The sequence below is a fragment of the Chelonia mydas genome, chromosome 9, assembly GCF_015237465.2.
Source record: "Chelonia mydas isolate rCheMyd1 chromosome 9, rCheMyd1.pri.v2, whole genome shotgun sequence".
Lineage (NCBI taxonomy): Eukaryota > Metazoa > Chordata > Testudines > Cheloniidae > Chelonia > Chelonia mydas.
Genome location: NC_057855.1, coordinates 87,960,536 through 87,982,348, shown reverse-complemented (window position 1 = coordinate 87,982,348; position 21,813 = coordinate 87,960,536). Strand labels below are relative to the sequence as shown.

At 39.0% G+C, this 21,813-nt stretch overlaps 1 protein-coding gene across 1 annotated transcript in view; it reads right to left on the bottom strand.

The window, feature by feature from the left end:
- The window catches only part of CUL4B (cullin 4B), a 31,612-nt gene that overhangs the window by 9,244 nt on the left and 555 nt on the right, over positions 1-21,813 (bottom strand). Inside the window, exons 2-15 of the mRNA XM_007060126.4 lie at positions 20,847-21,353; positions 17,615-17,730; positions 12,076-12,179; positions 10,973-11,042; positions 10,357-10,430; positions 8,884-9,046; positions 8,689-8,778; positions 8,288-8,370; positions 6,377-6,444; positions 5,023-5,141; positions 3,212-3,404; positions 1,841-1,945; positions 1,393-1,503; positions 579-664 (exon numbers count right to left, since the gene is read on the bottom strand). Of these exons, the coding sequence (XP_007060188.2) occupies positions 579-664; positions 1,393-1,503; positions 1,841-1,945; positions 3,212-3,404; positions 5,023-5,141; positions 6,377-6,444; positions 8,288-8,370; positions 8,689-8,778; positions 8,884-9,046; positions 10,357-10,430; positions 10,973-11,042; positions 12,076-12,179; positions 17,615-17,730; positions 20,847-21,353 (1,889 nt within the window). The remainder of the gene's footprint in view (positions 1-578; positions 665-1,392; positions 1,504-1,840; positions 1,946-3,211; positions 3,405-5,022; positions 5,142-6,376; positions 6,445-8,287; positions 8,371-8,688; positions 8,779-8,883; positions 9,047-10,356; positions 10,431-10,972; positions 11,043-12,075; positions 12,180-17,614; positions 17,731-20,846; positions 21,354-21,813) is intronic.

Here is a 21,813-nt window from a genome sequence, read left to right as displayed (position 1 = left end):
TGAATATGCTGGAGAGAACTTTGGCTGAAATAAGATTTTTTTACGACAAGGATGTAAATTGTTAGTTAAGTTTAGTCAGTAGAAAGCGTGTTATGATTTTCTTTTATATGTAACCATTTGTTTCCAATATTCTTATTCACTAACACTTGAATCTCTATTCTTTGATAACAAACTTATTGTTTTCACTATGAATCTAAGTGCTGCGGTGGTCAGTAAATTGGTGATCCTGAGTTGAATCTTACAAGTTGGTGTGTACTAATCCTCCGGGAACAGCAAGGCCTGGTAATTCTGAGAGCGTTCAGTGGATAAGAGGTTGGACATTGCAGGGAATGTTCTGAAGACTCCAGGATTCGTGTATTGCTACTCTACGGAGTGAGCGAGGCTGTGCTGTGCTGCCAGAGGTTGGTGGTTTCAGGGAGTTGATCCATAGCAGGTACAGCCAAGATTCCTTCAAGCTAAGCGGAGGTAGTAGTGAGGTGCCTCACAACCCTGAGTACCCGGGGGGTGCATCAGACATACCCACAAGGAAAGTAATAAAATACTAAAGAACAAACCATGGTAGGCTTTTACAGCTATACCTGTTTAAACTGTATCATGATATCTTTTGAAAGTTCCATGTCTTTAAACATTCCTTCAAGCTTGCTGGTGAAAGCAGCACCACATTCTAGAAGAGAGGTTTTTATAATTAAAAAAAACAAAACAGTCAAAAACTAAGAAGCAACACATTTAAAATGGTTATACCGTATGTCAGAGAGCCATTCAAATCTAGCACACAAATACAAATTCAGAAAATTATTCCTAATTTAAGAACTGTCCTAGGGCCAGCCCATTGACCTAGTACCTGCACACTGATTTAAACTTTGATCTCCTGCATGGTGATCTTTATCTCCTTGAAGTCTGGACCTGGATTAAACTTAGAAATCCTGTCTGACCAAGCACAAGATTTTGTATTACAAAATAGTGAAGGTCCATTGGTAAGAGCTGATTGGCAGTTACACGGGGCTGAGTGTCCTTACACTGAATAAAAAACATGACCCAAGAGGAAAAAGCACGTTATCCTATCATAGCACAAGTATTTTGTGCCAGAATCCCTCAGATTTACCCCCAAAGACCAGGACGGTACAAACTAGATGGTCAGCTTGAACTTTAAATTCCTGACTTCTGCCTGGTACTAATGTATTTGCTTATATGAAATTGTTTTCTTAAAGCAGAACAACATTGTTAAAGATAAACATAACACTGTAGAAAAAGATTTACACACCCACTACATTTTCCCTTTCACTTACTTCAAAAAAGGAAGACCAAAAAAATCTGTTATAGGGGAAAACACAGATATTAATTTAGACTATTATTTCTAACAGAGAAAAGCAGGAGGGAGGGCAAGATACTCACCATGTTTCAGTTTGGAAAGCATAGATTTTTCTGCATCTACTGATGCACTTTTCCCAACTAATAGCCGCTTTGCTAGATCTTTCTTATAGAAGGCCTCAAAGACATCTTTTCCTGTAATGTAAAGGACATGATTTGTTGGTGATCAGATAAAACTTGTTTGTGCAAACTGCAACATTTAAATGAAAGGTTTCTCAATAGGCCCCATATAAAGTCCAAGGGAGCTTTTCAGTTAACTTCAGTTAGCTCTGAATCAGGCACTATGTGAGCATTTAGGGCAGTCTCTACAGTTAAATGATTGGAAGACAAACTAAATCCACAGAGATACTGTACACTTTTTTTTTGGGGGGGGGGGGGGGGGGGGGGAGGGCAGATAGATTAGAATCAACTTGCAAGGAAACATTACATTACAGATAAAACAACTGTACACAAACAAAATTGTAACCCTTACCATAAATGAACCTAAATATAATCATAATTTTATCCAGCATTTTTTCAAGTTCTTCATCAGTAGCTTCTTTGTTGCCTGCACGAAGCTTTGAATCCACATACTTAGCTAAAAAGCAAAACAAGTAAAAGGAATTGAAAACCTGACTCTGCCGAGCATCAGAATGAACCTACATTTAAATTTTGACATTTAGCTCATTCTAGAGACGTTTAAAAAAAAAAAACAAAAAACCAAAAACTATGGTCCTTTTGGAAAGCCAAAACAATTAGACATTACCATGAACAAATTTAGCACTATCATTTTGATACTGCCTTTTCATTTATGGCTTTAGAACATCATTAAATTGCAATAGTTCAAGGACCTCTTCTCATCTGAGTGAGAGTAGCAGCTTAAATAGAAGATGACGAAAAATCACACACTCATGACTGCTCCACAGGCCTGTATCTGTTACTTTAAAAGCAAGGTTTTTAAACATAATAAACCATAATCCATATAAAGGTCCCTGACTGAAGAACCAAGCTTGATGTAGCTAAAGTAGCAGCAATAGAAGGCATTAGGTTCCAGAGTAAAATATATTGTTAAAATCGTTCTAGAAATTTAACTTGGGGAAGAAAAATTGTGCATGCTAGCTGATTTCAATAGCCAGTTTCAAATGGTGTGATAATATCTGCTAAAATTATGGAAACAGAGATCACTGAAAAATAGGGCACTCTGAAGCAAATTTCCACTAAAAGGGTAGTCCCACCAGCCCAAGAATGTATACAGCCCAACAGATAGCATAACAGGTATCGTTCTATTGCACAAGAAAGTGAGAGGGTCTGTATCTCCATTGGTCCACAGGGGCTCCATTCGCTGAGACGATAGAGAGATAGTGGGCAGGAAGGTCATATGGTTGGTGGATCCATTACTACATAGTTGCACTGACTGCAGACCCCTGCGTCACTCTGTGCACACATGAGGTATCACAGGGACTGTGTAGACTCCTGAAGACTCAAACTAATTCCATTGCCAGGGAAGGTTTTGCCTAATCTCTGTTAGTGATTGAATTGGGTCCTGAAGCATTGCTGATATACCTCAGCTCCCCCGCCCCCCCCAAAACAACCCAACCAACCAAAAAAAACAAAAACAAACCAACAACAACTAGCCAGTGAAATGGTGGTCGTTCATCATAACAATATCTAATGCTTCTGGACTCCTATTAAGCTATTTGCAGAAATATACACTGTTTAGTTTAGTTATGCTTTCTGTTAAGCCTCCTTTCATAAATAAAATCCCATCATTCCCCTAATCATCTGTTCAAATTGCATAATCAAAAAAGCCAAAACAAAACATAAGAAACAGCTTCTATGTAGAAAGAGAGACTGAAAATGATACCTATCAGTTCAGCTGGTTTATTTGGTCTCTTGTTAATGAAGGTTTCAAATGCTTCTTTCATAGCATTGACAAATTTCTCATTCTTCAGAAAGCAGACATCAATAATATGGTCAACTTTATCCTTAAAATCTAGCAGCTCTTGGACCATAGTTTTGTCTTTTTCTGGGTTAATTACTATAGTGCTACCAAATGCCTGAAAAACAAAAATTCACCCTTCAATCAAAATTCTAAATACCAGATCTGAATGAAATCTTCAAACCAAAAGTTGGACGATGTAAAAGTTCAGATTTTACAATGAAAAATGTTTGCTTCGCTAACACAACAATAATTAAAAGGTAGAATGTACTTGCTACACACAGATAGTATTCTATATTTTGAATCACCATACCAAGATAGACAGCAATTAGAAAAAAATCAAAATTGCTGAAGTCAGTATATAGCAGAACTTGCATTTCAGAAGAGATGCAAACACAATGGTAAGCCAACTTTATGGTACAAACACTTAAAGATGATCGTCAAAACTATATACAACCAAAATATTACATGCTGTAAGGACTCATTCCTGCAGAGACTTACATGGGCAAGACTCCTAGTGAAGTCAATTTCACCACAACAGTAATACAAAGCACTCTCCTACCAAAATTAGGATGCCTGTGTGACAATATTATTAAAGTTACAGAATCATCTGCCCACTGAACAGCGAAGTCAATGGGAGTTTTCCTATGAATACATGAAGGATAATAAAGGTCTTTAGTGTTGTAATCTAGTATGTATGTCCTTTGCTTTTTAAGTAGCTTTCCCCCCGCCTAATCCGCCACTCAACGAAAGCAGATAATTTAAATGTAGGATGGAGCAATACAGACTGTGGTGATATTCCACTCACACACTCAGGAATATAAATACTGCATGTATGAAAGTGTATTCCATTTAATAAGCAAAAACTTTACATTTGTAGCTAAAAGTTAGTGCTTTTGGATTTTTTTCAATTTGCAACATAAGGCAACAGCAAACTAACAAAACCCCACACGTGCTGTTGGTAGCAAACTGTTCTTTCAGACAAGATCCTAGCCTAGCAATATCCATGATGCTGGTGCAGACAAGAGTAATCAAAATACAATCATGTAGGCTTCATTGTTAGAAACAGAGAAGTGTTTTTCCTTTGGTACACATAATCCGTATGAATTAACATTTTAAATTCCAAATTTCTACGTGGACTTTTCTGAACAAATGAGTGTAAACCCAAAGGGTTAACTAGAAAAGAGATAATTAGCAGTATCACTTAAGGTGGTGGTGTAGACCAAGCCTATGCCAATATAACTGTTATTCAGGGGTGAGGAAAATCCACACCTGAGTGACAGAGTTCTACCAACCTACCCCCCTGATGCAGACAGCACCATGTCGATGGAAGGGCTTCTCCCATTGACATAGTTATCGCTTCTTGGAGGTGGAGTACCTATGCCGACGGGAGGTCTTCCGTCGGCATAGGTAGAGTCATCACTAAGCGCCAGGAATGTGTCTTTCCTCAACCAACACATGTTTTTCTGTATAAACCAAAAACAAAAATCCAGATTTTGGAATGATAGATACTTCAAGACAATATTCAATTATTCTAAAACAACTGCATTCCCAGTGCAATTTCACAGGTCGTTCGGTTAAATATAAGCATGCTGTTTAAAAGATTCCAAGTCATCTGTTAAAACTATGTTGCATCTTTCTAAGATGTAATACTTGTTTATGAAAAAGAAATATTTTGTGGACAATCCTCAGTGATTATAAAAGGTCAGTACAAGATCCTTGATATATATCAGTACCTTTATGTATTCAATCCAATGCTGTAAGAGAACTTGCACTCCACCTCTGACCCGACTGAACAACTGATATAGAAGAGACAAGTCTTGAATTCTGTTTTCATCGAGAAGGTGGTTTAAACCTGTGGGTTTGAAAGTTTAAACATCTAAAAAAGGTATAATCACTGGAAGTGATCCATGCATGCTACTGGAATGTAAAGAACTTCAAATCTCATGTTAACCCAGCCATTTATTATTCAATATATCCGTTTCTTCTCCAATGGTTTTGCTTGTCGATTTTTTTTTTTTTTGCGGTCAACTGCCATTCTGTTTTTTGTTGTCTAGCCAATCTGAATTAACCTGTATCTGAAAGTCCTTGTATCTTGGACTATTGTACTATACATAACTGTCTCATCCATAAGCTTTGCTCACTCATACTTCATTGCTCCTTTAAATTCAGTAATAAAAAAGTTTACGCTCCATTAGCCCCTGGGAAGCTTTGCTTGGAAGCTCAGAAGTCCTATATCTTAATTTTTGCAGAAAATTAAGCTTTATAACACTATAAAAAATGCAAGTCTCTACATGCAGCCAAGCAGCATCTTCATTTTTCATATTAACCTCTTGATAGCAGATGTCTGAAAAACCACAGCAGAGTCCAGGGACATCACATAAGTCAGAATACCCTCACTTCTACCCAATACCCAAATACCCTCACTTCTAGTAGCTGGGAAGAGGGAACAGGTGGGTGAAGGGCTTCTTACCAGAACACCCTCCCTCACCAATACCCACACACCATTCAGCTAACAGGTGTCTAATATTTTTCTTTTGACTTGAAAATTACTAAAGCATATTAGATGAACAATTTGTGCAGGTTGCACTCATGTATCCATTATTCACCTCCCTTGGAGCACACATGGTCTCATGACCATGAGGAGAGATTATTACATGGCTAAAACAGTGTATCTTAACTGCTTTTGCCTTCTTTAGAGTAGAGTAGCATGTTTGCTTGCTAATCTGAATGGTCCCCCTTGCTACATCTGGCTCTAACGCAAAGACTACCCCCCCCCCCCCCGCCTCGTGATCTTAAAAATGTTACTTGAATCCCCAGCCCAACATCTGTATTTTAATTCTAGTTTTCCTTCTGCTCTGCAATGTATTTGAAGACACCATTGTGGCTCCTTACCTCTGAAAAGGAGAATGGGACTTGCCCTCCTGCAAAATGTTCAGTGCTATTTCATGAACTGAATAGCAAGGAGTGTTAAAGAATGATGTGGCTTGTATCCTCCCCCAGCACCTGAATGTGTCACTTTCTTTTCAGCACAGGAATGAAAGCCCCGAAGCAGTAACTAGAAACATTTCTATAAAGAAGAAAGATTACCTTTCTGAAGAATGGCTGTTAAATGTTCACCTAGCAGTTGCTTTTCTACAGTAGCAATTAGTGGCTTCCTATAGAAGAAATGTTTAGAATTACTTTTCCTTTTTCTATCACTAACAGTTTTAAATCCCATTTGAAGAACAGACTAGCCTGACTTAAATCTACACTTGGCAGGATCCTGCCCAATAACTTGGGGCTGTGTGTTTAACAAAACAATATATAAATATATTTAACCTGTTTCCCCCAGTAGGTAACTACTTGCTGGTTGCTGACGAGGGATTTATAGTAAACTCATCACTATGGTAACTGAGTGCCTCAAGGTGATGCACAAGATGGATCTCATCAGGGCAGAAAGTTAGGGAAGCAGCTCCTCAGGGAATACGCTTCCTTCAACCTCATGCAAGAGGGCATTCAGGCCTTGCAAGAGACCATAAAGCAAGGAGACAGTGACCAGGAAGGTGCAAAGACGACAGGTATTTGAACCAATAGCTCCTAAATTAGAATGGGGACTTTGCTAATAATGGACTCAGGAAGAAGGGATCCACTGAAGGACCTAGCAGACTCTTACTTTAATGGCTGAGGGGGTGGAGAGTGATGACAGCAGGCCTGGAGAAACAGCATAACAGCAGTCCCAAATCCCCTCCCTCAGAGTTCATCTCTGGTGCTGCCTCCTCATCCACTAGAGCAGCGTTTCTCAAATGCAGCCACCAGCAGATTTTTTTGCAGCCACGACAGCCTCCAAAGCATGGGTGGAGATTCGGGGGGAAGGGGGGGGGGGGGGAGCAGCAGCCTCTCCCTGCAGCACCCAGCTGTTGCTCCTGAATCACTGTTACCAAGGGCAGCGAGAGGCGCTGCCTTGGTGTTTGTTTTGGTGCCGCCAGCAGGGATCGGCGTCCTGTACCACATGGCCTCCTCGGGGGGCTCCAAGCAGCACTTCTGGAGACACGTGGGGCTGGTGTGCACAGCGCTGGAGGCGGCTATTGTGTTCAGTCACTGGGACACTCCTCCGCTCCCGCCAGGCTAGGGCATGGGGAGCCCAGGACTCCACAGGTGGCCAGTGAGTTCCTGACACACCTTCCCAGGGGTGGGCCCTTGCTCAAGGACTATGGCGGGCAGGGACAGAGAGACTGGTTTGTCAGAGTGGCCAGCAGCAAGAGTTGGTGGCCACATACTGAGGCCACCAAAATATTTGTTGGGAGAACCCCTGCACTATAGTAAGAGGCCTCTATCATTCAGTGGCCTGCTCCCTCCCAACTCCAAGGTAAGACCTGCTGCCATGTACTCAAAGAGGGCCATACATCCTGTTGCAGGTCTCCTCTTCCTCCCAGTAACCACAGCAGTGGCCTCAGAGTATGTCTCTCTAGGGGAATTCCAGCATCCCCACCAGCCACCTTCTGCACCTGAGTCCACCCCGAAAGGTAATCTTCATTTTAAGTTTCCAGGGTGATGACTGTGTTATCTAAGAAACTGACATTCAAGGGGTTTTCTTCCTTGAATGGTATTTACAGCCTTAACTAGTTTAGAGTTTTCCCACTGAGAATACCCCGTAACTATTGCTGGCCTCTCTCTACTTTCATTAAGAAGGTAACCGAGTACTTGCTCATATAGGTAGTTGCCACTGCTAGTAGGAACACAGGCTCTCCCCCCTAAAATGGCCCACAAATCAAATTAATTGCCCAAAAGTCAAATCAGCCTCTAATCTGAACCACTCCAGTTAGCTGTGCAAAATAAGACAATGACTGATTGGCCTGAAGCAGTTTTGGGGAAGAGGAGAAGCATTTGGCAACTTACATTACATCTGAATACAAATAATACGTTAGTCAATAACTGTAGTTATTTTGTGTGGCAAAAGCCTTCAACAGGATTAGAACTGAATGGCTAAAGATACCAAGCCAAGGCAGATCACACACTTACTGTGTACTCTGATCCAAGTATGTGATAATTCTGTCTGCTTCTTCTTCTAATCGCTTGTTGACATGATGAAGATACTCTGGAACCTGAAAAGATTAAAGAAAGTTATTTTACTGTTTACATAATGAAGAAACGTTGAAGAGATGCTGGGACCAAAGTCTGACAGCAACAGCTACAGACTAATTTTGGGACCAAGAACACCAGGCCCTAGAGTGATGGTGCTTGAGTACATTTGCCAGTTTTTAAAAAGGTAAATGTGTGAGTCACACTATTGCTGAGAATATTTCCTGCTACCCTATGCATGAGGAGAATGCACTAAAGGAACACATTATTCTGCTCTCTCTTAGCTAAGATGTTTCATCAGTGGCTGCAAACAAGAGGAAAAAGATTAAAACATAAAATACCTCTCGTTCTTGCATAAGTCTCTGTCCCTCTGCCGCATACAGACGATTAGTCTCTTCCAAGAATCTATGTTCAAAAGAATCTTGATAAATCTAGGGAATAAAGAAGAATAATTCATTGTAAAGCATATAGTGTGTCCTGGAATACAAGTGTGGTACTTTTTTCAGTTTTCTGCTAACTGAAGCAAATGTACTCACCTGCAAATCAGAAAGCATACTTAGAAGGCTTCGGAGCAAACTCCTATCAATAGCCTCACCATTTCTTTCCCTCTCAATCAGGAGAAGAATGCCATCAATGGTCTTGTTCTGAACTTTCTGATCGCTAATTATATGAGTCCTAAACAACTCTAAACCCATATCCCTAAAAAGATAAAAAAGCCTCTTAAATAATTTGAAGCAGAACCATCTCTGAATTTATTTTTAACCATCACAATAAAAACAGCAGCACATGTTCTTGATTCTGATGCTCAAATATTTACTCTCTCAGAGTTTCCTAAGCCATTTCAGAGGTGTGTAAACGCACACATATACAACAATAGGCAACCATCTAAAATAATACTCTTGTACACATTCTCACATCTGCAGATACAAGTGAGATTTATTTTTGATAATTACTTTGTTTTAGGACATTAACCATTCTTAGCTTGGATTAGCTGGATTTAGAAAGATTAAAAACTGATGAGGCTTAAAAGTGTTTCCTCAATTTAATAGGAAGACTAGCATATCTTCAAAGATAAAGCAGTTTTCTCAAAAGAATTAAGCATGGAATGGAAGCCGGGGTTCTAATCTCAGCTCTATCACTGGTGTCCTTAGGCAAAGATTTTAAATGATGAAAGGTGATTTGGAGGCGGGATCTCAGTTTTGGGTGTCCAACCTGATGCGTTAAGTGGGTCTGATTTGAGAGTGGGTGCTCAGTACTTTCCGAAAAAGTTAGACCTTTTGGGGTGTCCAACTTGATATACCCCTTAAACTGACCGTAACCTCTCATTGATCCTGTCTTCCCTATGAGCTAGAGGTGTGATTTCCCAGCTCACACACAATTACTTGTGCTAGCTCGATGAGAGCTATTGAGACTATAAATAGCAGTGTGGCCATAGTCGCAAAGGCAGTGGCATGGCTTAGCCATATTGAATACAACCTCCCTGTAGGTATGGACTCGGCATGGGTAAGCCATGCTATTGCAGTGCATGTTTATACTTGCACTAGTTCTCACCAAACTAATGGGAGTACGTGTAGATGACCTGGGAATCACAGCCCGAGCTGGTACTGTAGACATAACCTTAGTTTACCCTTTTATAAAATTAGGAGTTGTACATATTCGTTATCCAATGTATTTAAAGCATTGTATCTTTAGAATGTTACACATGCACTAAATATCCTCACTACCTTTGATAACCAGATGTGTGGCCAATGACCCTTTGACCCTAAATCCTGGCTTTTCAATTACTGAAAAGGCTTTCTTGTATTATGCAAACTGGAGTTAGATGGTATCAGTTCAGTTAAAATTTGGTCTATTAATCACTGCAAAACGCTCACATTTCATGGAAGTTAAATTCAAAACATTTCTCTCTTCTAGAACGGCAAAAAAAATTGTAGCTAGCTGCAATCCCTATATTTCAAATAGTAAGAATTTTTTTTAAAAAAAATCAGTTTTATTCTTTGCATCCTTACCAAATAGATGGCAGCATTGAATTTTGAAGAACGTAAGTTCGATCCAGGAACAAAAAGATACTCCTAATCATGATCTGTTGGGGAGGAGGGGAAAAAAGTCACCAGCATTTTTATATCAGTTGAAATTGAAACGCCATATACCTGTATATGTGTATGTGCCAAAATTACCAACAATTTCTGGAGTATTCTGCATTTACTAGTATGCAGTGGGATGTTTTAAGTATGATCAACATGACATTTAGCATTTGATTTAGGGTGGGAAAGAATGCAAAATAGCATGTAGACATGAACCAAGGGTAAAATCAGAATTAGTCTCTGAGTTACAAACACGAGGGGAAGGGCTAGCATATACACACGCAACGTGTATTTCAAATGTTTATTCAGGACCAAAGCCATATGTTCAGAAGTACATCTCAGGGAAGTGCTTTCAAAGCTTCATTTCTAACAAGTTAGATGTCATTTCCTCCTATAACGGAAGCCTTTACATTAGAAATCAGATAACATTTCAGAAGCACAAAGTGTATTTGTAAAAAAAATAAGAGAGAGATAAGTAAACCGTCAGGAATAGACAGGTTTGTTTTTAAAAGGAACAAAAAAATAAAACACAAAACCTTACCATTTGTCTGCAATGATCTTGCCAACATTTGTCTATTTTCTTTAGAAAAAGAACACTGTCCAGCGAATCCATGAAAAGGCAGTTAAGAAAATTATGACAAAAATCCCATAGTTTACATTAGCCACCTAAAAAGCTCAACAGTACTTGTTTGCTTTTCCACAATACTTTCAGAGTGCATCACAAATTCACTAGCTACGTTTTGGAAAGGATCAGAATTTTTTTTCAGACGCTATTTTTAGTTTATATTAGTGTCATGGTTACTAACAGTAGTTCAAGACCAGGGTAAAATTATCAAAAGCACCTAAAAATCACTCAGGAGCCTAAGTCCCATTATCAAAAACAAAAACACGTTTGGACTCTGAAGCCTAATCTACGTTAACAATAAAGTTTGCTAGCATATGGAAAAACTACAATTATATGTTGTTTTATTCAGACACAATGATTGACTGAAGTGTAAACATACAGAATGTTTCAGGCCACATTTTCAGAGGGACTCAAACGTACAAAGTTTGCACAGGAGATCATTTCCAAGCACAAATGCCAGAATTAAAGTGTCTAATACCAGACATGTGACCCCAAATCTTATAGATACGTCTAAACGTAACATTTGCATCCACATTTTACTGTGGGCACAAAATATGCAGGTGTAAAATCATTGGGTTATTGAAAGTCTGCCTCTTAGTAAAGTACTAGCAATAATCCATTTTCCATTTCAGCAAGAAAGCTTTAAAGATTCCAGACCAGTAACTGAGTACTTGATATTTCTAGACTCTTAATACAATTCAAAACTAAAGTTGTTGAAATTAATTCTCCTTACCTGCACATAAAGCAGTTTCAGGTATCTTCCTGTGCTTTACAACAGTTGATGCCATTGCTAATACTTACAAGGTGTTATAACTAAAACAGTTTAGGGACTGCATTCATTTTGCTCTGTGAAGATCTTAAATGGCTTTACATTTATACTTATACTTTGTTCTTTCTATTTCTGCCAGCCACAATGCCAAACTATAAGATAATGCTACCTCCCCAAAGCCATCAACTGACGCACAAGAAACCATGACTCCTGAGATTGGCAGGTGAAAAGACTTTCAGTTAAAGGATATTCTCTGAATTGGTGAATTTGTGCTTTGATGTGGTCTTCACAAATCTGTCTCAATTGTTTATACAAGTTTGCAGAAATCTTGTAGGAGCAGAGATTTTCGACAGCCTAAAGTAAATAATGACACAGATATAGCAAGATAAAAATGAATTTCTCCATGTGGCTTCCATTTAAAGAAAAAACAAACAAACAAACAAAAAAAAACATGACATGTTTGGTTTTGATCCTTGAGCAGATCTACCCGCTCTGGAACTTTACATTAAATACTGCTGCTTTCACAGCACAGTAGATGTACGAAGCACTTTACAGCAGTAAAATGACACCACGAGGGCCTGCCCTTAAACAGTTCCCAACCCACGGGTTTACAGACTTCAGTGGGAGTCTTAGCATATGTCTACACTGGCATAAAAGACCTGTAGTAACACAGCTACAGCTGGTCTGAGTCAGCTGACTCAGGCTCACCAGGCTTGGGCTGCCGGGCTAAAAACAGCTGTGTAGATGTTCAGGCTCATGCTAGAGCCTGGGAACCTCCCCACTTGAGAGGCCCTGTGGTTTGGGCTCCAGCCTGAATGTCTGCACAGCAATTTTACAGCCCTGCAGCCGGAGCCTGCAAGTCAGCTGACCAACACCGGCTGCAGGTGCTTACTTGCTGTGTAGACGTACATTAAGTGCCCAAGTGAGAAATGCAGGAACAGAGGTAGTTCAATTTTCCAGCAATTTATGGGTTTTATTACTCTGAAACACAGACACTTAAGGTTTTATTTTATGAGCTACTAAACTTACCAAGCCATTTGCAGTTCCACTGGAAGAGACAGGGAAGCCTTAGTGCAAGAGAGCATGATTTCCAGTGTCGCCCTTTCACACTCCCCACCTCAAGTTCCCTCTAAATCCTGCAACATCTCTCCAGGTCACACAAGCCTAATTATGACCTCAGATTTTTTTGGTAGTGCTCTGTATTCCATACTTTCTCAATAAAATATCTTAAACTACCTGAGGGCATAGTAAACTAAGAGCATTGTGGTTGTGGTTTAGAAAAAATGGATGCATGCATCATGGATGTTTGGGGCGGGGGGGAGTAAAAGGCTATGAAGATAAAGTCTGTAGGCATTATGGCAATGTGAAGTCACATAGCTTTTTATGTGGATGGACCCTTACCTGGTGTTTTCCTAATTTGTATTGATTGTGTTTACATGGAATGCACATGAACAGCTTTACAGGTTAGGTTAACTAAGGTGTTTGTGTAAGAATATGTGGGTATCTGTAGAAGAACCAGTCTTTAGTTCCACATGTAATGTCTCCATGATTTTCAGACTGTATTTGCTCAGTTCACAAGTAAAACTGCATTCCAACAGCTAACTCAGCATGGAATCTGACAGTTAAGTTGGGTTCTTTCTAGCTTCTGCAACAAACACCAGCAGTAAAGACTCTACAGTCCGAAGTTAGCAATTCTGTGAAATAAATGCTGCTCACTCACCCATAATTATATTAGCTCCAAAGGATGAACAGGTAGTAAAGGTTAGTACAAACTTCTTTTGTCAAGAACAAGCAGTTAACTCTGAATATATATGGGACGCAAATTCACCGAGTTAGAATTCATCATTTTTTCAAGGTAGTTTTAGTCATGAAAGCAAGATGTATAAACACCACATATAATACAAAATGCTACATAAGCACAAGATGGTTGAGTTCCGGCTGCTGGGAAAGCCAGAACTGAATTTCCTGGTATTTGAGAGTTTAAATTCTCAGTCTTGAGTTTGGTTTTTTAAAAAAATGGTATTAATCTAACACAATGGTTTTCAACCATTTTTTATTTGCTGACCCCTAAAAATTTTTGAATGGAGGTGCGGACCCCTTTGGAAATCTTAGGCATAGACTGTGGACCCCCAGGGTTCCATGGACCACAAGTCTAAAACCACTGATCTAACAGAAAAACTACTACTTTGAAGTAGTGGCAAGGTTTTCAGTATGACTTTGTAGATAAAGGCCATCTCTACTAGTTAACTGATTTGTTTGTCCTTTGAGTGGTAGATAAGCCCATGATTCACTATATTTTTTAAAAACACATTTATTTGCAGTTCTGCATTATTAAATACAGTACAGTTCTTTGTTCAGTTTGATGGCATATGGGTTGGAGTTTTCTCCCTTTCTCTCATGCTCTATAGCCTATGTGGTCAGCTTCTAACTTACATACCATTAAAATGTGAGAAGTCATATCAAACTTTCAAGTAAACACAGGACACAAAATGTAACCCCTCTTCGACCCAAATGGGCTTTGCGGTGGGGGGAAGATGACTACTGGGGGCTGAAAAGATGGAATGTCACCTTTGAGCCAGATGCACAACCCCTCTGCGGCCGCTCTTCTAGTTAATAAGCAGGGTTAACAATGGCTGGCTCTCCATACTCCCTACGCAATCATTTCTGGCCAATTATCTGCTCCTGATCTGCACCCCTCTTTGCCAGTCTATTTTGAGGTGTTACACAGTTCCCCCCCCAACCTTAGAAAACAGGGGTTGCATAAGTACCCACTCCATTTCCAACTCTTTGCATGGTTGCAAGGACTTATGCACTTTGGAGGACCTTCTATAGGCCCATTATGAATGGATGGATTTCATCCCATGTGCATTTATTTCAATGTGTAATAAGTTAAATAAAACTCAGATGAATTTATTTTAATGTATGAAACTTCACACATATACATGCATGAGCACATGATATCTGGAGTTCTACACAGTAATAAGTAGTGGAAAATTCACAACACGCTTGTGTCAAATAGGATTTTCAAACCTTTTGTTGACACAAGAAATCAAATACAAAATACATGTATTTTAATGGAGAAAAAATTCCACACCAACTACGAAATTTCAGAAAAAAACAGACAAGTTGTTTTTCTTTGTTTTTTTAAAAAAACAGGCAGATAGTGGGAATTTCTGCTGAAAACACTGTCCTTTTAAATGGACGTATCTCCACTGATACTGTACAATTGCTACTGCAACATTGCTGTACTAGATCAATATTTAAAATGATACTGTACAAGACGTTTTGCTGTTACTAACACTGCAAATAATCACACTACCTACTTGCGGTTCACAGAAGTGGATTGTTCAGAATAAGATGCCCTGCCTTGGGATTCTGCACTCTCAGATGTATTAGCCATACTCAGGACATGGGACCAAGGCTCCCCAGAGCCATCTGGGTATTGTGAAATTTACATTTGTTTTGGGGGAGGATAAGGAAGAAGAGAAGGCAGGGGTTGGGGTGGAATCACACATGAAAACACCACTGCATTGGTTCAGATTGGAAGATTTTCTGAGGCCATAGCAACGGGTACTTTGAGAAATGTTTAAAAAGCTGACCTTTCATATTTATAATCATCCATTTAAACAGGGAAGTCTAGGCCTCTACTTTTTAGTGTTGATGTACTGAAGAAAATTATTCTGGCAAATAAACCATTTGTATAAAGCTTTCAGTTCTCCATGATTATTTAGCTGCTTATCTATGTGCACTCTTCCCCAACCTCAACCTGAGAAGTAGAAGTAGTAACACAGCACTAATGGTTCATGGTCTAAAAAATTAAAGGCTCAAAAAAAAATGTTCACTCAGTGGGATTTTACTGGCACACAGATGTGTCAAACTAAAACCAAGAAGCTTAACTCTGTTCAAACACAAAATATGAATAAATCCTTTTGAAGAGTGTGGAAAGGAACTTCAATAGCCTTTTTTTGGGCCATTCCTCTCTCTGCTTAGATAATGTCTGCCAAAGCATATTTGGAATCAGATCCATTTACCAAGCAGCTGTTCACAAGCAGCACTGGTTTATTTAGCATTTAAAATACTAGCAATTGCTATTACTATTTTTAAATTAAGACATTTATTTTTAGATTCAACTTAGAGGGCAGTCAAGTATGAAATGTTCCTATTCACTTAAATATATTTAAATAATTGTAACGTTATGGTTGAAATTTTCAACACATATGTTAGGATATTCTAAGTCATGATTCTCAAAGTAGTTGTAACTCACTCTCCTTGAGCATAAGTAGCACAGTGAAACCTGGTTTGATATCAACCTCTAAGAGGGCAAATTCATTTTAAACTACTACTTTGAAGTAGTGGCAAGGTTTTCAGTATGACTTTGTAGATAAAGGCCATCTCTACCAGTTAACTGATTTGTTTGTCCTTTGAGTGGTAGATACGCCCATGATTCACTGTATTTTTTAAAAACACATTTATTTGCAGTTCTGCATTATTCAATACCGTATAAGCCTATTTGTCCGGAGCTTAAATACACATGCAGTTGTTGATTTCAGGGTATCTAATTTGCCATCAATTCCTCCAAATGCTGCAAAGGCGGCGCTCTTTATTGTGGAACCATGCACGTGCCAAACATGAAGTTTCTCAACCTTGCTGGTTTTGATTTAAAAGTTCAAAACAAGAATCTAAAGCGCATGTAACATGCGCTGAGTGGGGGGACATGAGGACGACAAAAAAGAAAAAAAAATATTCAGCCCATATTCAGGCAATTCAACCCATCCCAAACTTCAATAAGACCTAAAAATAGAATGTCATCGTATATTTGCTGGAGTCAAAACCACATTCAAAATTCACCTTTTTGAGAAAAAAAACTATGAAAACCTATCAAACGATAAAAGCTTAAAAATAGAACAAAATAGAAGTACTTCTTTATAACTGCGTGCAGCACTAGGTGGTACAAAACCCCCCCTAAGTTTAGGAAGTCCCAGTTATTTTGACTAAACAAATTTAGTTAAGTAACTGTACATAAAGAATGCAGAAACAGAAATGTAATTATATAAAGACTGAAGAGCTTATAAAAAAGGTCTAATACTCAATTTAGACCTGACAGCATTCTTTAAAAATAATAATAATCAGGGCAAAATAATCATTACTAATGATGGGGGGGGGGGAAAGGAGTTTAAATGTTTTCACTGTCAAATATACATAATTTGAATGGCAAGCAATGACAACTAAACGAATATGATTTTCATGAGGAAATATGGTGACACATTTTACACCTACTTTAGAAGTTAAATGATTTTTTTTAAAAAATGGTTGTTTATGATCCCAAATTATGAACAGAAATTGTGTTTAGACAGACACAAATAGATTACATTTTAATCCAAGTTGTCCTTTTCTTACCTAAACACCAAACGTTTTAGGATTTCATGTTTCTCCTTGAGCAGCTACACAGCACAAACTCAAAAGCAGTAGTAAAGGGAATACGGCTCCTTGCCTTATTTAATTCGTGTCAACTGTTGCAAGGGAAACCACACCTTAGATTATGCTCTTGGCAGGTAAAAAGGTTCTCAGTTCAACTTTAGCTCTTGCAAATCCTTTATTCTGGATTTTTAAAGTCACTTTGAGAAACTGTTCTAAGTAAACAGTTTGTTCAGTAGGAAAGTAACTACAAAGTGTCATATTTCCTTTTTTTTTTAAATCACAAAAATAATTCTGAGAAATGAAAAATGAACAGAGCATATCCAGATTTTATTTAGACTGAATGGCTTTAAATATAGATCGGGACCACTTACCTGATAGAGTTCTTCTAAATTGTACTTAATTGAAGTACTGTTTTGGATAGCTTCCACAGCTTCTTTCAATTTTTGCCAGGTTTCATCTGTGTAGTTTTCAGGCAATTTAGGTTTATCTAGGATATAAACAAAGGTTGAGATCCTGTTTAAGGAGAGCAGAAAATTCTAGTTGTTTTATAAATGCGAAGATGACAAATTTGCAAAAACACTCTAGCTTCCACTAAAACATAAAGAAAGTCTCTTTAGGCATACATCAGATTCTGCTTTCACTGTTAGGTAGCAATGAAATTCTAAGTTTCAACTTGACTCACAGTGTTCAAGTCACCCTGTTGTGCCTGCACATCACAGCACTTGTAGCAGATACCATACACCGGTCTATAAACTCTGCAATACCTAATGTCTTAACAGTTCAAGTGAAAAAATATCGTCAGTCTATACTTTCATTAATACTGATTTTTTATTAAGCTAGCAGCACAGGACAAAATAATTAGAAAGTGACATACAGATTGATCATCATGTGTTGGTAAAATGAAGCCAGCCCTTTTTAGAGATGTGTGACATGTTCCAAGACAGATAACTGTACCAAGTGGAAAACTGGTGAAGGAGACCCATCCCATCAATTTATGCAGGTTTTAAGCTATATTTACACAGGAAACATTATAGACATTATAGATTATAGACCTTTGTTTGCAAAGAAAATCTTCCAATCTGAACCAATGCAGTGGTGTTTTCTTAGGTCTGCAGGTTCTGGGCAGTAGGTGTTTGTTATGTTTTTCAAGCCCTGTTCTTTATGTTCAAGTATGTCAGACTTGGAAAGATTCAACTCCACTATCATTTAGTACAGCCTTCTTTCCATAGCTCCTCCCCACTGTACATTACCTTCAATAAAAAAGTATGTAAAAGAGGTTAACAAAAATTTCCTAAGTCAAATCCTCAGTGCTGTGGTGAGTTTAATTTTTAAATCATAAATCTAACCACAAAATGATTGCCTAAAGCAAGTTTATGGAAATATTTGGGGATTTTTTCAATGACTTTTTTTTTTTTATATTAATTAGCTCAGTAACAGGATCCTGTGAGTAACACTAGCTTCTGGCAAGGGCTGGAAGTGCAGCAGAAGTAGAGACCTTAACACCTACGAGATGGAGAGTCTCTTACAATGTTCAACAGGAACCCTTCTGAACAATTAACAAAAATGGATGAGATGCCTAAATGATTGGTTCTCACTCTCTTTTAGCCAGGATCATAGCCACATCTCAAGGCATCAGAAAGTATAAGGGGTTTCAGGACAGAGCAAACTTAGAATTCTAAAAACAAAATACTTAAGTCAAGTGATCATTGTTCCAGGAGGAATATTGGGATATGGCGAAGGGAGGGTAGGGAGTTTAAGGAGAAAGACATGTACGCTTTCAGGTCAAGTTTGGCCCACAGTTTAAGTTTTGCAAACCCAGTTTTTAAACAAAATTAAGACAACAGAAATTTGTGATTTTTTTGGGGGGGTGGGGTGGGGGGGAGGAAGTCATAATAGAGACGTATATTTAAAACAAAATACCTATTTCCACACAGTGTCGGCAATATTCCAGCATTATGTTAGTTTCCCATTCAGGTTCTTATGCACTAAGTAGAAATGCGATTAGCCCACTTTCTCTGTCAAAGCTGAGTGAATTTATACATAAATAAAACAGTGAAAAATTACTGTTTTAAAAACGTATTCTAATTTTAATAAGGTGTTCTTAACAACACAGATAAGGGCAGAATTAAACAATATTTTCAATCTGTCATTTAATACTGACTCAATAAATAGCAGTCACAGAGCTGGTACATTTTTGAAGTGTCAGACAAAACAACAATTTATAATATGCAACAAGTGCTCACAAGAATGTGTAAGCTACAACATTAAACAAACAATAAAAAAAGTTGTGAAAAGCTACTGCCCATATTCCGTTCACCTATAACCTGTAAGAGAAGCCATAAACGAAGACTAGACTTCAGTTCTCACTATCATGCATCACCATCCTAAAATTCCAGAACTGAGTCAAACTAAATGAGGTTAGTGCATTCCGCAGTAGGATGGAAGAACTTTTCATAAATGCTATCATGAATACCACAGAGCAAAGTTATAATCTAATTTGAGCACCATAAATTAGCACTAGATATAGATTCACTAAAAACTTACTGTCCTGAATAAGATAAAAAGCCCCTCTCCTCTTGTATATCTTTAAAGCATATGAAGCACCTTAGTATCTTTTGGGATGCAAATGTATAAACCACCGTTTGTTTAATGGAGGGAGGAGAACAGGAATAGGGAAATATGTTGTCAGACTAATATGAGGTGGTGTAGAGGAAAGAAACAAGGAAAGCTGTATGAAGCTTAGATTTTGCCCATGGTTTTCAGGTAAAGCGACAAGCAGCTCCTTGAAAGCTATGCACATTCCCTGCCTGCTCCTATAGTGGCCCATAATACAGCTGAAATAGCTCTCAGGCAGCATCACATCAGCCCAAGCTTTGCTTCTCTGCTTCTGCAGCACTCAGCTCTGCCACAACGCTGCCTGGCCTCACATGGCACTCCAAAACTCAAGCAACAAGAGCAGCACACATCCTTCTGGTGAGAGGGTGGATAGAGAAGTAGGGCAACAAGGAGAGGAAAAGGCCAAAAAAAAAAAAAAAAGTATGCCAATGCATTAAGAGACCTGGAGAAGAGCATCTCAATCATAAAAGCTTAGTAATCACCTACAAATGTAAGTTATTTAAAAATGAAATAAAATAGGCAGAGACCATACTGTGATGGACAAAATGAGACGGACAATTAGCCATTTTTAAGAAGATATCTTCTGCAGAGACTTGTCAAACACACTGGACTAAACTATTTGTTGTTTCTGGAGTTGGAATTACTACATTAGGGATATCAAATGGTATCATTCTGAATAAGGGTGATTTAAAAGCAAAAATCAGGAGTATGAGGTCTCAAATCCTTCCTCTCAAAAGAGGCAATGAGAAGTGCCTTAAAAGTAATCCCAAATGATGGAGTTTGCCTCCAAGTGCGTATTAGATTTGGCAAGTCTACACCATAAGATATTATGTTTCCCTTTTACATACAGATTCAGGCGTTCATCACAGAAGAGTATTTCCAATAAAACCTATTTACAAGCTAACTGGATAGCTTGTCATGCTGAAATAGCACATGAGTTGAGTGTCAACTCATCAAAGGTGAGGACAAATTATGGCTTGTTATTACCTTTAAAGTTCTTGATCACTAACTTCTTGGCAGAGCCAGGTTTACTGTTGGCGAAACTGGAGACCGTGGAGGAGGCAGCTTTGGTCAAGCCATTTGCATGGTGCCCCACAGCCACTGAAGAAATTAAAAGGCTTTTATTTTTGAGCTGTTGCTGGTGCTGCTGCTGAAAAGAGGCAGCAGGAGAAGAGGATGAGGAAGACTCTTCAGCCATCTTCACATCGAGTCCAATAAAATCCAAGGAGTCCTCAAAGCGCAGCTTCTTCTGCAGATGATGGTTGGATGAGTGGCCCCCTGAGGAGGTGGTGATGATGGTGGAAGATGATGATGAGTTGTTTTTGGAAGGAGAAGAGGAGCAGGAGGAAATGGAATCAAACTCTTCTCTTTCAGAGTTGTTGCTGCTGTTGTTTAACTTTCTCTTCTTGCAGGAGGAGGAGCTGCTGCTGCTATTACCATCAGTGGCAGGTCTGACCTCCTGAGCTGCTGCTGGGGGGTTGGGGGAAGAGAAACCTGTGGGAAACATGAACACACAGAGGTGAACAGACTGAGGGGCATCAAATTCTTTTGGTGTGACAGACAAAGAGAGAGTTAGAGTCAGTCTCTGGTTTGTCTTCTCTCAGAGGAGTCTCTCAACTCCTCCTTTTTGCCAGCAGAGTCGTTCAGTCCCCCCCCTTCACTTTCTTCTCTCGGTAGAATCACTTATTTCGTCTTTTCACTGCTCCTTTGTTTCTTCTCAGTGGTTTCTCATGCCTCTCTTGCTTCTACGCCTCTCAGCAGCGTCTCTCTTCCTTCTTCTCTCCACCCACTGGCCTCTCCCAGTCCTCCTCGCTACACCTGTATTCTACCTTTTCTGCTCCCACTGGAGTCTCTCTCCTTCTTTTGCTCCTACCCGCTTCCTTCAAGAGGAAATAAAAGGGTGGGTAGGTGAGTCTCTCTCGCTCCCTCTTGTCTATAGACCCCTTTCTCCACC